This window comes from Lolium rigidum, chromosome 5 (assembly GCF_022539505.1).
Source record: "Lolium rigidum isolate FL_2022 chromosome 5, APGP_CSIRO_Lrig_0.1, whole genome shotgun sequence".
NCBI lineage: Eukaryota > Viridiplantae > Streptophyta > Magnoliopsida > Poales > Poaceae > Lolium > Lolium rigidum.
Genome location: NC_061512.1, coordinates 110,498,075 through 110,513,640, shown reverse-complemented (window position 1 = coordinate 110,513,640; position 15,566 = coordinate 110,498,075). Strand labels below are relative to the sequence as shown.

The following is a 15,566-nucleotide window of genomic DNA, read 5'->3' as shown; positions in this document are numbered from 1 at the left end:
AAAAAGACAAAAAAATGTGCTGTATGTAGTCGTGTTACAACATCAAAATTTGTCCTTTTTACAGGAGCCACAAGAATTTTTTTCTTTTTTTGAAAATTTGTGTACCAACATAAAATGTTTAGATGTACATGTAAAAATTTAGTTTAGAATTTTTGACACTTCAAAATGTGGATTCACATAATGAGAGCAAATGCTCCTATGAGCCAAAGTGCATTTTCCAGTTTTTCTTCCTGTCTCTTTGTTCTTGAGCTGAACTCTAGTTACACGTGTCGCCTCTTCCACCCCTAAGACCCCGAGCTGCACAACAAACTATCTCTCTCTCTCCCGTGCAGCACTGCTCCACGATTCACACCTCGCGCGCCCGCACAAGTCCAGGAGCCCACTCCAATCCTACTACCGCGCTTCCTTCCCGTCGCCGGCGAGCCACCCCATCGATGGCAGCCGCTAGGGGTGCGGCGTCTCGGTCACCTCTCCTCCTTCATCACCACCTCCCCCAGGTCGGCCCCCCGCCCCCTCTTCCACCTCACCCACTCACCCCCACCCCCTCGTTCCGCAACTGCAGGAGCATTTCTCCACCGTCTCCGGCTCTCCGGACTCGGTTTGGCGCGAGTTTGCGTTTACGGTTCAATTGCACAACGTGCCCCGTGAATTAATTCAATGATTTGTTGGCTTATTGCAGGTGCCATCCGGCGGGCTAGGCTGGCTGAGGGTGGGCTCACTCGGGGCCGGACGGGATAGCAGTAGCAGACGGCGCCTCCGGGGCGGGGTTAGGATCTTCGCACGCTACTCCTCTTCCGCACAAGATTTCCCCAGTCGTCTCCAAGGTAATTCAGTGACTCATCGCAGCGTCTTGCTTCCTGCAGAAAATGGATGACTCTGTCTCTGTATGAGGTGGACGAGCGGTTCTAAGGGCATTTCGGTGATGGAGTAATATGGGGACTGGGGTTGAATGTGTGGAGTCTATCCGTGCTACTGCTGGAAACTGACCTTTGGGTCTTGCAATTTTTTGTCCAAGTGCAGATAGAGCTGGCGAATTTCCGAAATTAGTCGAGGATCTTCTCCAGACGTCTATTAGCACGGGGCCTCGAGGTGCCTTCAGGATGGCGCAAGGGATCCAAGCCCTCCTCGGTGTTGGTGGGGAGTGGCTGAATGACTTCTCGAAGGTTCGTTCTCGTTTTATCCTTCTTATGTTGTTTCTGTAAATCTTGGTGTGTCTGGAAATACAGATGTTCTTCAGACATAAAAGAAGATTATCCGGGCAGTTGTAGACTGACGAACATAGTGTGTTTCTTGATGCATTTGGCAGCATATAATTGATCATAAAGCATAACTGGTAATATCACTGACAAAGATGTGCACACGGGGATCTATACAGTCCTTTTTAGTTTATTCTAGCCACAATGGCATCCCTGTTGTTGCTGAAATCAGCAGCAAAACAACCATGAATTTACTCATTGTACAATCTTGTTTTATCCAATATTTCTTCATTTACGTAACTAGCTTCTTACAGATCAAAGTTACTGACCATCGACGATATCCAAATTAACAGACAACCTTTTTTGTATTACTTGCTGGAGACTTAATCATATAATTCATATGAAAAAAAATCGTAAATTTACCGAACTATTGTTCTGGCAAGAGTTATTATATTTATCTGTGAGCATAGTTCTTTGCCTGTCTCTGCTTCTGTTGTCTCTTTGTGCTCTGCTATAAACAAAAGTAGAATTAACTCTTATGTAGGTGTGAATTAAATGAACTGAAAAAATGTGGCAGTGGCTAGTATCAGGTGATTTGGGTGCAAGCAGTTCTGGTTTTCAAAATGAATTTTTGGAATCTGTAAAATTTACGTGAGTCTACTGTGTCATATCAAATTGATAATTCTTGTTAGTGGAAAAAATACATCTGCTGAAATAACCACATGTGTGCCTGCACAGGCGCATGCCCACATATCAAGGACCCCCAAAGGGCGACTCAGGGTATTATAGGTTTAGCATCGACCTGGTGAAGTGCTGGTGGGTTGAGCTGGGTTAGGTTTGCAACCTGTAAGGAGGACTAGTAAGGCCACCTTCACACGGTAGACCGCAAACGGACAGATTGTGTCCGCCGGTGTCCGCGCCATTTTGGAGCAAACCCAGCCCAAAATTTGTGTAGGTTTGCGGGCGCGGGACAGCGCGCGGACAGGCCGTGCACCCTCCCATGACCCGCAAGTCAGTGGAAGAAAAGCCATTGCCTGATTTTTTTTTGGTGGCTACATTTTGCATTCATAATAAACCTAAATTAGACTAAACTAAGCTACATCGGGCCCTCTCCAGCGTCGGCGTAGCTGGCTTGGCCCTCGCTGCCTTGGCGCTCGCTGGCCGCCGGGCCACCGGTCTCGCCGCCGGAGCTTCCTTGGCCACAGGTGTATGGCTTTGTTGGCGCGACACATCCTCTCGTGAGCGGCCTGCCTCCTCATGGTCTGGGCGTAGGTCATGGCCTGCCGCAGCGTGGGCGGCCGCCTGTTGTGCCGCCGGGTGAGCGCTCGTGATCGCCGCCGCTTCCGCATCTGCGGAGGCCTTGATCTCGGTGGCCCTCGCCGCCTGCCGCACCGCTGCTGCGTCCTCTCGAAGCTGCTCCGATGCCACCTTGCCCAGGCGTGGCGCTCTGCCACCATGAATTGGCGGGCCGCGTTCCACAACGGCGAGAAAGCTCGAGGAGGCTGGAGTCGATGGAGTCGTCTGAGGCTTCTAGAGCTTGCTGCTGCTCGCTCTGGAAGGACTCGAGGAGGACTCGCTGCTCCGCGGTGATCGGCACGTGGAGGTTGTCGCCCCGGTCCTCACTACTCACCATGGGGCTCGGAGGGTTTTTCTCCAGTGCGGCCTTGCTGATCTGGGCCCAAGTGGTGTGTGGGGCATGGTCAGACATGGCTAGGGTTGTGTAGGCTGGCCGAGGTCCCCGGCGGCCCCGATTTTTATAGGCACAGCGGTCTACGTGGGAAACAGCATGGTTAGTAAGGGTGTCAAGTGGGATCCCACTTTTATCCCACTTGTAGTATAATTTGATTTTTTTAGTACAAATTTTGACATCAAAATTTAAACTACATAGTACAAAATGACATCCCACCGGGATCCCACCTTGACACCCTAATGGTTAGGCGGGAAACAACAGAGCCAGGTGCGGACAGCTGGCCCCACAAAATGCAGTCCGCCGTAAGGGCTGCTGGCAAGCGCAATCTCAAACAGACATGGACCTCTCCCTTGTCCGCGGGCCACCGCAACGGACCCAAACTGACACTTTGACGGTCCGAAATGCGGTCGACCGTCGGAGGTGGCCTTAGGCATGGTTGGCATGACGCTTGCTCCTTGTGGAAGATGGTGATATTAGCTTTGCTTTGGTTTTGCACAACTGTTAGGTCTATTGATACAGTCGTTAATGGTTTCGGTTTCAGCAGATATATTAATAATGCTTTGCTCTCTATCTAATGCAGACAGCTAACACGTCAGCAGGAATTCCAGCTCAGATGCGGCTTGGTTTGCTTTCTCCTCTTTACCTCAGAAGGCTTTTTGAACGCATGGGTGCAACTTATATCAAGCTAGGTCAGGTATGGGCATGTTCATAATTTATACTGTCATATCATCAAGAAGTAAGGTTGACACAGAAGTTAATGGCGTGTCTTCACATTTATTAGTGACCTATTTCGTTGAAATGAAATTCGCCTGAATCAGGGATCAGGAAAAAAGTGTTTGTTTGGGTTTCAGCTTTTTTCGTGGGAAGCCACTCTGGAAGCCCAGCCAAACAGGGCCTAAGATTGTACAACTAGGAATTCGAGTTCACACGCCAGCCTTCTAAATTTCTAGTGACAGTTAGAATTTTGATAGGTAGCATATGGAAAATTTGAGAGCATTTGTCCTTTTTAGGGTGGTGTTTTGGGTAGGTGCGGAGATGGTTTCTACTTTGTACTAAGCCTTTTCTTTTTTAATCATATGTTGTGTCTGTGTTCTTAGCCTGGATAGTCAACTGACTGTGTCATTGTGCAGTTCATAGCGTCTGCGCCAACTTTTTTCCCTCCAGAATATGTTGAAGAATTCCAGAACTGCTTTGACCGAGCACCATCCGTTCCATATAATGAGATCGAGTCGATATTGCTTGAGGAGTTGCAGCGGCCATTGGATAGTGTGTATGAGTACATTGATCCCGTGCCAATAGCCTCTGCTTCAATAGCACAGGTTTCTGTTGCGAGCATCTGAATTACATTCTTCAATCTAGCATCAAAGAGTTGAGGTAACTTTATTATCATCCAGGTTCATGGGGCTAGGTTGAAGAGCTCTCAGAAGGATGTGGTGATTAAAGTCCTAAAGCCTGGTATTGAAGATACTTTGGTTGCTGATCTGAATTTTATCTATGTTGTTGCACGTGTTTTGGAGTTTCTAAGCCCTGAGTTAGAGAGGACATCACTGGTAAGAGACCTCCTAGTTATAGTTCCACATGCGAGGATATCCTTGACTTTCATAGCATACAAATATGTCATTAAACATGGATCTTTTTTCTGTTTTAAAATAGCAAACATGCAGCCTGGTGTAAGCCTTATTGAAGCAGAATAACCATTCGACCAATTTGTTCCTGGAGCACGAGAAACCAAATTCCACTAAAACTGGAAGTTTTATGTCCTCATCAAAGGTTGTGTGTGTAGTATAAAAAAAATTATTTTTTGTTTGATTAATGCAGCTTGTAAAACATGACAAATGAACTTGCTCTCATGAGCATATGCTTGGTTTTCTTTTCCAAGGCTGAGTGAAGATATTTGTGCTTGTGAGACTATTTGTTTGTATTTATTTTCCAACAATCGTGTAGCTGAGTATGAGAGTGTGTCAGAATGATCATGTTCAGGTAATATCAAACAATACTTTACATCAACATATCCATATATTGTGTTCACTAATCAGAATGTTACAATGAGTTGCCCTTTTGAGAAAGTTACAATAAGGATTGTGTCTAGAGAGATTTTGATTCTACAAATAACTCACACTCCATAGCATGTGTTTCATTGTGAAATTATCTTTCATATAAATCAATATTTTCTGGTTCATGCACGTCAACATAATGCATACAGCTTTGTTAACTTATCATATACATATTTCTATAATCTTGGAAGTCCACATTCTGTGATATCGTTGAGTGAGTTAGATAATGCAGAGTGTAAGCATGCAACTCAACTTTGTGATGCATCACAAAACAAAACTGTGATGTATATTCTATTTCTTTAGGTTGCTATCATCAAGGATATAAAGGAATCAATGCTTGAAGAAGTTGATTTTAGAAAAGAGGCTGTAAATATGGAGGCTTTCCAGAGATACATCGAAGCGATGGGATTTGATAGGCAGGCCAAGTCTCCATTTGTGTATCGACACTGTAGCACAAAACGTGTCTTAACTATGGAAAGATTGTATGGTGTTCCGCTCACTGATCTTGATTCTATAAGGTCTCTTGTTCCTGATCCTGAGTTGACTTTAGTCACTGCCCTCAATGTCTGGTATGTTCCAATTTCAGCACCTGCCCCTTTATCTTCTTATATAACAATCAATTTGGATAATTATGAGGCAGTAGTCAAGTCTCAGTACAAGCATATTAATGAATCCACATAATGTGCAGGTTTGGAAGCTTGATTTCATGTGAATCCTTCCATGCGGATGTGCATGCAGGAAACCTATGGTTGCTTCGTGATGGGCGTGTTGGATTTATTGATTTTGGTATGTTTCAAGACTTAAGTTGCTGCCACATGTATTACTATCGCCATGTTACGGGCAGTAATGTTCTTATTGGAGTTTATGATGTAGTCTTTGCTTACATATGCTAACTACCCAACATTCTACTCCCTCCGTCCCAAAATAACTTGCTCAACTTTTTCTAGATACGGATGTATCTATAACTAAAATGTGTCTATATACTTCCGTATATAGACACAGTTGAGCAAGTTATTTGGGATGGAGGGAGTAGGTTTTTTTGTTTGTTACTTGGTGTCTTACCAGCCTTTTGATTACTACTGCAATCATTAGCCATAACATCTTGTCAACGAAGTAAAGTAATATTAGTAAATATACTTAACAGGAATTGTGGGCCGAATATCCCCAAGTACTTGCGCTGCTATGGAGATCTTTTTGGCTTCTTTCGCAACTGAGGATTACAAGGCTATGGCATCTGCCCTTTCCGAAATGGGTGCTACAGGGAATGATATAGATGTTGATTCTTTTGCCAAGGACTTGCAAAAGATATTCTCATCACTTCAGGTAATGTCCACCAACAGCACAAGGGTACTTCTTTTTATCACCGAAGAGAAGGATACTTGATTTGGTGCCAGCGCGGATCTGGCCTGAACAGTTGTTAGTTGTGACAGCTAAATGTTGATTTAGGTAGCTTGTGTAGCAACTAATGTAACCACCCTTTGTATTTCTGGAGCACATTCCACCCCATTGTTACTACTCCCTCCGTTCCATAATTCTTGTCGCAAATTTGGAACAATGCTAATGCATTCTTTTTTGTCAAGCAGGAGTTGGATACTGAAATCATAGTCGCGGCAGCAAGAAGTTCTGATGCTACAGCTGTATCTGCTAATGTTGTGGTAGATGAGAGGCAGATGAATGCACTGTTTCTTGATCTGGTGATTTTCTGATCCTCTTTAGAGCACCTAGTGGTAGAACTACAAACAATAATTATCCATATAGGTAGTTGGGGAGATATGCAGATCAGTAGACGTATTCTTGTTCTTGTTTTGGGACTCAAATCAATAGATGCATTCTTATATTTTGGGCTGCAGTTCAAAATCGATCATCTGTTTTGCAGTCTAAATTGCGAAGACATGGGTTCTCCTTTTAGTTTTCCGAAACATGGCTCTATGCTCTTACAGTTGCATTTAAGCCAGATAGAGATAACCATTCTGAGATACACGTGATGTTTAGTAGTAGTTGAATATGAAGTTATAGATTTGGTCCAATAATTGCCGAGAGGTATATATTGTTCTTGGAGACATAAGCTAACGTTTTTGTTGTTGCATCTCCCAGGTGAGGGTTAGCGAGTCATATGGGCTGAAATTTCCTAGGGAATTCGCTCTACTCATGAAGCAGCTTCTTTATTTCGATCGCTACACGAGATTGCTGGCTCCTAGCATGAACATGCTGCGAGACGAGAGGATCAACATTACCTCCAACCAACAGACCATAAGAATGGATTGATTCCAGTGTCCCATCATTTGAGGAATTATTTGCAACATATTGACAAGTAACAAGTTCATGTAACCATACTAGAACTGTATATAATTCCCGTAGAAGAAGTGGACCATGTTGTAACTTTGCACTACCGACTATGGCGCCTGTAAAGCTGTTAAAAATAGGCAGGAAACTTGTAAAACTGAGTCAATGTATCTTGCTTCAGTTGCAGCATATTTCTTTTTCTTTCATTGGATTGTTAGCCGTTAGGTCTGAAGACCAAATGTCGCCAGTCGATCATCTCATCCTCTGGCAACTGAGAGTATGATTAGTCTGAAGACTCGTATAAGGAGTCTGCATCATTGCCGACCCGGCCGAGGGGATGTATGTCCTCATTCTCGTTCCATGAACTGGCTGAAATTTCAACTCTCGGTGTCATTTCTTATCTGTGTGGCCAGAAAAAAGTTGGGACTCACTCATCAGTTCATTCTTGACGCTGGGGTTAAGGATCTAAGAATGAAGGATATACAAAAGGACTTCTTTTGGTCAGGGTCCGAGCCGGCAAAATCCGAGGCCCTGTGTAAAACTAAAATGGGAATTTACGGCCCTAGACAATTTGACTATTCAACAATTATAAATAGTATATGCCCAAGTATCTTACATAGAAATAGGATGTATCAAGAAGCATACCTACTAAACTTTTGGTTGCATACTATTTATTTGAACAACACCATTTTTTTAGGCCTTGCTTGGCACTAGTGTTTTTGTGGGATAATGCCCACGAAACTTTAAATTCCCACTTATTTTTTATAGCAAGTTTGATACTGGAGTATTGGCATCAATGTCGATTTTCTATCATCATTGGTGTCACAGTCAGGATTATTATTCTTAAGGGCAGCCTCCAGATTATCACAAAAAGATTTCAAACTATTATTATCCAACCGTCCGCATTGTTTTAGACCCTCATATTGTTCGCACCTTATTTTCATTGAGGAAATTGCTTGATCAGCAAGAGATATGAAATAGTTAATTCAAAATGATTCATGTGCAGACTGTGTGGCAACATTGGTGTTATCTGGTTTCGCATCAAACTGAATTTTGCACCATTATCCAACTCACTTACAATTCCCTTCGCCATCTCCAATGCTTCTAAGAAACCGGTTTCCTGTACCCATGAAAAAAAGATATGCCCTTGCACTTTCTCAATAGCAACATCAATAAGCTATCTTTTATCTGCAAAGGTTTTGCTTACTACATTAACAACACAATACCTCATACCAAATGACCGTTGCCACTAGAATTTCATGGTCTCTAAGTTAATTTTTGCCAAGCCTAAAGCCCTACTCCTTGTCATTGGATCGTTATCAGTTTTGGATACCTGAAATAAAAGAAAGCAAATAAAGGTTATAGTTGGATGTAGCCAAAGAACAAAAGAAACTACATCATTATCAATATAAAATATTTTGTACATGAAGTATAGCCTCTCGAATGTCTGCACATTTGAATCTGATACATTTAAAACTTTCAACACGACCCTCCTAACGTGTAGCTAACACTGACTTGAGTGTCCATCCTCATATGTTTTCTTTTAGAATGCATTGGATAATTCCAAAAAAAAGTCTAGTTCTACCACGAGTCTTGGCTATATCACAAAGTGTTAAATTAAGGCTACAGCAACCACAAGCAGAATAGAAAGCTCTAGGATTCACATCCAAAAGTTTCATTTGTACACTTGATGCTTTCCTTTCATATTCAACCCACTGTCATAACCTTGTCCCCGCACATTATTTATGCCAAGATCAAGAAACTCTAAATGATTCTCTAGCACGTCAAAAAGTCCTTTCCCACTCGTATCATTTACAACTAGAAATCCCAGAAAGGATTCTTCTACGCAAACATGATTTCTATCTTATAATTAAAGATATTTTCTCTTGGTGACTTGCATCAGGGTGCAATCAAGTATGACAGATAAATATTTTACATGCTTAATTTTCTTAACAGTTTTAGACCTTATAGAAAAGGCAAGCATGTGTGCTAACTCATTCTGAATCTTATAATCAAGATAACGAGCATGCGTTTCTTCATTTTTAATACGACGAACATGATCCAAAATAGCATGGTTAAATTCAGCCAACATCCCTACCAAACCTTGGCAAGAAATTTCACAATGCAAAAAATTATGAATAAAACTTTATCTAGTGGTCTTTTTCATTCTCAAATTGTTGTTGACCAGCTTTATTGATAGTATAATGCCTTTCTAATCTACCACGGTATGCAACTCATACCAATTGGTCATATTCAAAACATGACACACACATTTCTCATGCTCTTTTAATGTATTGTCAATATGTGTCCACTTATTACAACCATCATTTGCCAAATAACCTTTTCGCTGCCCTTTTGTAAACAATTTACAAGCAAAGCAAAAGACTCTATGAAGCTCCTTAGAGTAGACAAGCCAATCCCTATCATATTGCTCCCCCCATTTGAAAGAAATCTATAGCAGAAAACCTTGAAGAACATCTACCTTTGGGACCTTAATTGGTAAGTATATGCTTAGACCCTTTTATGTTAAAATATCAATATGTTTCTGATCAAGAGAATCCCAATACCTTGCATCAAATATATCGTGCTGAAAGGAATCATCAACATACACAACAGGTGAAGTATTTGAGTTAATATCAATATGATCTTCCTCTACCTCAATATTATTTTCTATCTCAGACTAACCGTCTATAGAATCAGTGTAAGGAACAATAAAAACTGCAAGGGTCGAAGAATTAACATCAACTGACTGATTATCAGAGGACACTCGTGGTTTCTTTTTAACAAACCTTCTCGTTGTCCCTTTTCTGAGATTGATTTTTTTCTTTTACGCTTTTGAAAACTCGATTGAGGCTTTCCCATGTTGGCTACTACAGAAGAGACGAACGAAAATACACCACAACTAAACAAATTTAGGAATCCCAGGAATTGGGATTGAAGAACACCTAGGCTAGTACCATCGTAGGGCACCTACTAGGGAAAAACCGGACAAGAAAAAAAGCAAAGGAAGATATATGAGAGATGAGGGATGAGCACCTCCAGGCCTTGTTTGGTACTAGAAATATTTAGGAATTAGTACGGATAATACTCTAGAGTATTGGGTGATCCTCTACCTTTACCCAGTCCTCACAAACTCCATCCTCAATCCACTAGGTAGGAGTATAGTATTAAAGGTTGAGAAAAATACACTAAAATTTGAGAAAAGTGAGGATAACTAAGGATTAAACTCGCTCAATACTCTAGTACGAAACATGTTTTTAGAAATAAGTGAGCATTTAAAATTTAGTGAGGATTATCTCCACTATCCCCACAAAACAAAAAAAACTATATTACTAAACTAAACAAATGCTAAATGGGGATAATTGTTACGAACCAAGGGAGACCACGCTAATACCCGGGTACTCCGTATTCCGGAGGTGCTCATAGGGGTAGGGTGTGCGTGTGTGCGTTCATAGGGGTGAGTGTATGCGCGTGTATGTGAGCGCCTGCGTTTGTACTGTGTTTCTCAAAAAAAAAAAGAGTATGTCATTTCAAGCGGGTCCTTAGCATTTGCCTCCAAAGAACATTTACATTGACATTGTGCATAAGAGCATCTCCACCGGTATCCCCCAAATAAGCACCTCCAGGGACGCCGGTACAGCCGTATGGAGGTGTTGGCACTGCATCTTCTATTTAGGTTGCTGTTCCCACACCGGCGCCCCCAAATCGACGGTTCCGATAGGAGTTTTTTTTAGACAAACTAAACATTTCTTATAGTTTCATTTTCATGTCATTCAGGATCGAGAAATAAATAATGTTTTAGTGAAAATCCGAGTAAAACATAATTCACTCATCGACCCTGGATGACATGTGAAACCTGCTTCATCTCTAGCTTACTACCCGCTAGCCACCCGGCTCTATAGAGGTGGACAATCGCCCGCTGCACTCACCGATGCTCTCTTCGATGCTCATCCGTCGTTGATACCTCGCTGCTCTCTCCGCCATGAACGTCAAGTTGGCGGCTCTATCCGCAGCTGTCGCCTCCTGACGCTGCAGCTGCTCCAGCTCCTCCCACCGCCGACGGTGCACTACTTCCTGCCTCCGTAGCCGCAGCTGCATCTCCGCCAAACGCCGCCGCTCGTAGACTTCATCCTGACGCTGCTGCTCCTCCCGCATCAACCGCCGCAGCGCAAGCTGCTCCCACCCCTGCTGCAGGCGCACCTCCCACCGGCGCTGCAGCTCCGCCTCTCGGTGACACCGCCTCGCCTCCAGCGACGGCCGCTCGTATGCATCTACGGTCGCCGCTAGGCGCCGCCTCCTCCCACGCCTCGTACTCTACGAGTTGCGGGTCCTCCTCCACGACTTCTATGGTCGCCTTTAGAACTGCCTCCTCCCACACATCGAACATTGTGGTATTTTTTAGGGTTTAGATTTTTGCACCAATGAGGCGGGGGAGGAGGGATAATGTAGACTGGCGGCGAGGAGGGAAACCTCCCGCGTGGCGTCGTGGCGGGAGAGTTTCCCACGCGGCGTCGTGGTGGGAAATCTCCCGCGAGGTGCCATGACGTCACTGACAGGCGGCTCCCACGCCTAAAATGTTTTGTGCCACGCGAAGGGGCCGGTACGGGGTTGCCAGCGTTTCTATTGGGCTCGAGAAAGTGCCGGCGCTATTTGGAACGCGCCGGTGTGAGCTCATTTTTGCTGCCGGCCCCCAAAACTCTATTGGGGCCGCTATGGGGCCCGCCGGTGGAGATGCTCTAATGACCCACTTTACTCTGCCCTTTCAGTCAAGTGGTCATTTATTTGAAATCATGAATTGCCGAGAGGAACTACTAAAAGTAAGAGGAAGAAGAGATGCATGTGATCTTGTGTCATTGTCTCTTGTGAAGACCTAAGCTGCTGTCCTGCTGACCACCAAGACTCGTCTTTCCCGAGTAGGAAATTTCTTTGGTCTCTGCACCCTGCTCAGCCATGGCCGCAGTTGCCATTCCTGTCCTCCCTCGCTGTCACCACCAACCAAAAAGCTCCCCTCCACCCTAGCGGCAGCAGCAGCTTCTGCTGCCTCCTCACATGGCACTGCACACCTCGGCTCGCACCTACAGTACATTGCATCTTCCTTTCTTGCACAAGCCAAGCCAAGGCGCCAGCAGCTTCTACCCAACACCACCGAGAGTCCAAGACTCTCCCATGGCCGGAGGGCGTTCACCACCGGAGCTGTTCCCCACCGACACCAGCTCGCCGGGGGAGGATGCTGAGGCTCCCTTGAGGCGGCAGCGCGTGCGGTACACGTCCGAGCTCTACGCCGAGCTGGCCGCGCTGCTCCCCGGCATCCCCCGTCGGGTACGCACGTGCTCTCGCCCCCTCCTGGCCTCCTCTGTTCTTGGCAATGGCGCTCCTAGTCTTCTCATCTCTGGCAGCTAGCCTGATTGATGGACGCATGTAGGCGAGCCAGGTGGACATCCTGGACGCGGCGGTGGCGCACCTGAAGGTGCTGGAGGACACGGCGGGCGTGCTGGAATCGTACAGGGCGCTCCAGCACGACGCGGAGCCCAGGCGCCGCTGCGCGGATGTCGAGGTGGCGTCCCGGGAGGCGGTCTGCATCGCCGCGCGGCTGCCGGCGGGAGCGGTGCGGCCGGGCGCGCTGACGCGCGTGCTGGAGGCGTTCGACCGGCGCGGAGTGGAGGTCCTGGCGGCCACGATGACGCGGCGCGGGGATGGCGCCGCACAGGTCACGGTCACCGCGGCCCCCGCGGCGCCGGAGGTCACGGAGAGCATCAAGGCAGAGATCGCCGGCTTTGAGTGATCCATGATCGATGCGGCTTGGCATCGGATCTAACTCTCTGACATCTTGAATTGGATATTCGATCGCCTGATCCACTAAGGTGGGTTGAAAACTAATTAGATATGCGGGTGAGTGGACGATCAAAGAAAAAGAAGCTCTGTGAAATGTTCAATTAAGCAGTTCATGTTGGTTTTCTATGGACCAACGCCACAACTATGCACGGGAATCTGTTATACAAACATCTTCTTTTCTAGTGATAAATCATAGGTCGTCATCCAATGTGACACTATATTTTTTTAGAAAACCCCTAAATTATGTTTGCAAGATTGAAGAACGAAAATGGATCGAGACGAAATAAGTAACTTACATATCCGTTCCCCACCCGATGTTTCATCTTTGTGTCGACAGCCTGGGCCACCGCCGGGAGTCCCGATAGTCCCTACCGCAGCCGCTCGCCGCTCAGATAGCTTTCGAAAAGGAGGACGAGATATTGATTTAAGGAAAGACAAGGCTCGCCTATGAGGTGGTGGGTCAGACTAATTAGTGAGACATTTCTGACCAGTAAGCGAAATACGGTTGACCATATCTTCTAGCATGTAACCCACAATTAACATTGATAGTACCAATAAGAAATATGAAGAACTTTGATAGTATGGTAGAGATCATTCGTTTGATTCAAGCAAAGTCAAACAAATAAAAAGAAATATTATACACTATCAGAACTGAATACAAGTTTGAGGTAGATACTCAAACCACTAAGCGTAAATACTTCATACTCTACATGGGATTTGGCATAAAGTTCTTGATCTATTTCGAGCCTTCTCATGAGATTGAAAATATGTCTAATTCTTCTTACATGGCAAAAAGAAAATTTGTGAGAAGAGTAAATAGACCTATACATGACCTTGACAAGACTTAAAAAGAATAGCTTCAAACTCCAAACCCATACGGATGTACAAAGCCTCAAGTACGTTTGAGATTGCCTCGCAAAACTAGTTCGGCCGAACTAAAAAAGTTCTAGAACATGTCACGAATTGGTATTCTTATAAACAATTGGTACTAAGATGCTGAAGCCTCTTAAATAATTTGATATGTGTGAGTCTAGTTGGTTCTATGTCTTTTATGATACTCAGTTGGTGCAATGCCTCATTTTTTTATCGACCCGCGCATCATGAACATGATGATCTTGTCCATTAAGCTGCTATCTTTCTCGGGGACGATCAATAATATTAGCTTGGGGATGTTGATGAGTCCAATTTGCACCATTTTTTACCTTATAGTGTTTTTTTTTTGCATTAGTTGCATTTAGGATTTTCGTATTTTATCGCGCTTGCGCGTACCTTTCTATGCTTGTTTCATCAGGATACTAAAATCTTAAGGAGCGACATAAACACCTTTTAAAGTTATTATCTCTAAAGAATAATCACCAAACTGAAGCTGCAAAAGTGCTATGAACATTTATTTATGTGTTTGGGAAAAAGTCATCAAGAAAACAAGCGCTAGAACTTTAACGACCAACGATATGGGCAGGGCCCGCTCGTATCGGTGCCCATATCGAATGTCGGTGGATCCGCCTCGTCAAGTACTCTCACGTCCTGTAGACAGAAACAAGATACAACACACGGAAACACTAGAAGTCGCAAAAATCTGACCTCTGGGAGGGATCCGGAGGGGAAACTAGCAGAGGGCATCGATCCGGGGTTCATCTCTATAGTAATCGGAGGGACCAGATTGTAAACATGAAAAAGTAGGAGCTTAGCGGACCGATTGTGGATTGGAATAGAAGTTTCTTATATAAAGATATTCGTGTTTACTGATTTCGCATACTGGGTAACTATGTCAAATGTAATTTCAAAGTGGATAGTATTCCTATCAACTGTGCCCCGGAGACACGGTCGAAGCACGCCCGCCCCGTGTGCTTCACGACACTCCAGGACCTTCATCTTTTGCAAAAAGAATCTATTGTGCCCCAAAAGGGCTGGTGAGCCCTGACTTCTTTATCAAACAAATAGATGATTTCACGCATAGCGAAGAGTTAACCTATGAAAGTTGCTTTCGAATTAATTTCAAAAAGTTTACTATTCATAAAATCGATAGTAAACTATTACTAATGATGAACAGTAAAAAAAGACAACTATGAAGATGCTTGGAGGTTCAATCATCATCATCATCATCTACATCCCTTTAACTCCATCCTTGTTGTAATCCCCATATCTCATTGTGGAATTTCACAAGTACTGACCTATCCATTTGTGTAAGGGTATTTTACCCTTATCCATTATTTTGGTTACAATGACACCGTAGCTAGAGTATTTGGACTAATACATACCTACAAGATTATTCTCAGGTATTAGTCTAACATGCATAATGGTGTATCAATGAAACAAGAAGGTGAAGGGAGACCCCCACTTTGATGAAAACAAATGAAGCTCAGGCCGGCGTACGGTCCGGTCTACAGTCCGGTTATGCCGACTGGTGCGCCGACCCGCCCAGACTTTTGCGCAATCTCGTTAAAACACTTGTATATATGTTATACCTTTGGTCTCTTTATTCCTGATGACATGTACACTTATCCCACTGCT

The 15,566-nt window shown here is 44.3% G+C and overlaps 1 protein-coding gene across 1 annotated transcript; it reads left to right on the top strand.

The window, feature by feature from the left end:
* Nucleotides 1-319: 319 nt before the first annotated feature.
* On the top strand, nt 320-7,426 carry LOC124653123 (uncharacterized aarF domain-containing protein kinase At5g05200, chloroplastic-like). Its single transcript, XM_047192181.1, has 11 exons — nt 320-497; nt 680-824; nt 1,021-1,163; nt 3,467-3,580; nt 4,017-4,205; nt 4,281-4,436; nt 5,244-5,509; nt 5,629-5,726; nt 6,085-6,263; nt 6,524-6,634; nt 7,035-7,426. Exons 1-11 carry the CDS (start codon nt 435-437, stop codon nt 7,203-7,205), a joined length of 1,635 nt encoding a protein of 544 aa, XP_047048137.1. The 5' UTR covers nt 320-434; the 3' UTR covers nt 7,206-7,426.
* The last annotated feature ends 8,140 nt before the right edge of the window (nt 7,427-15,566 follow it).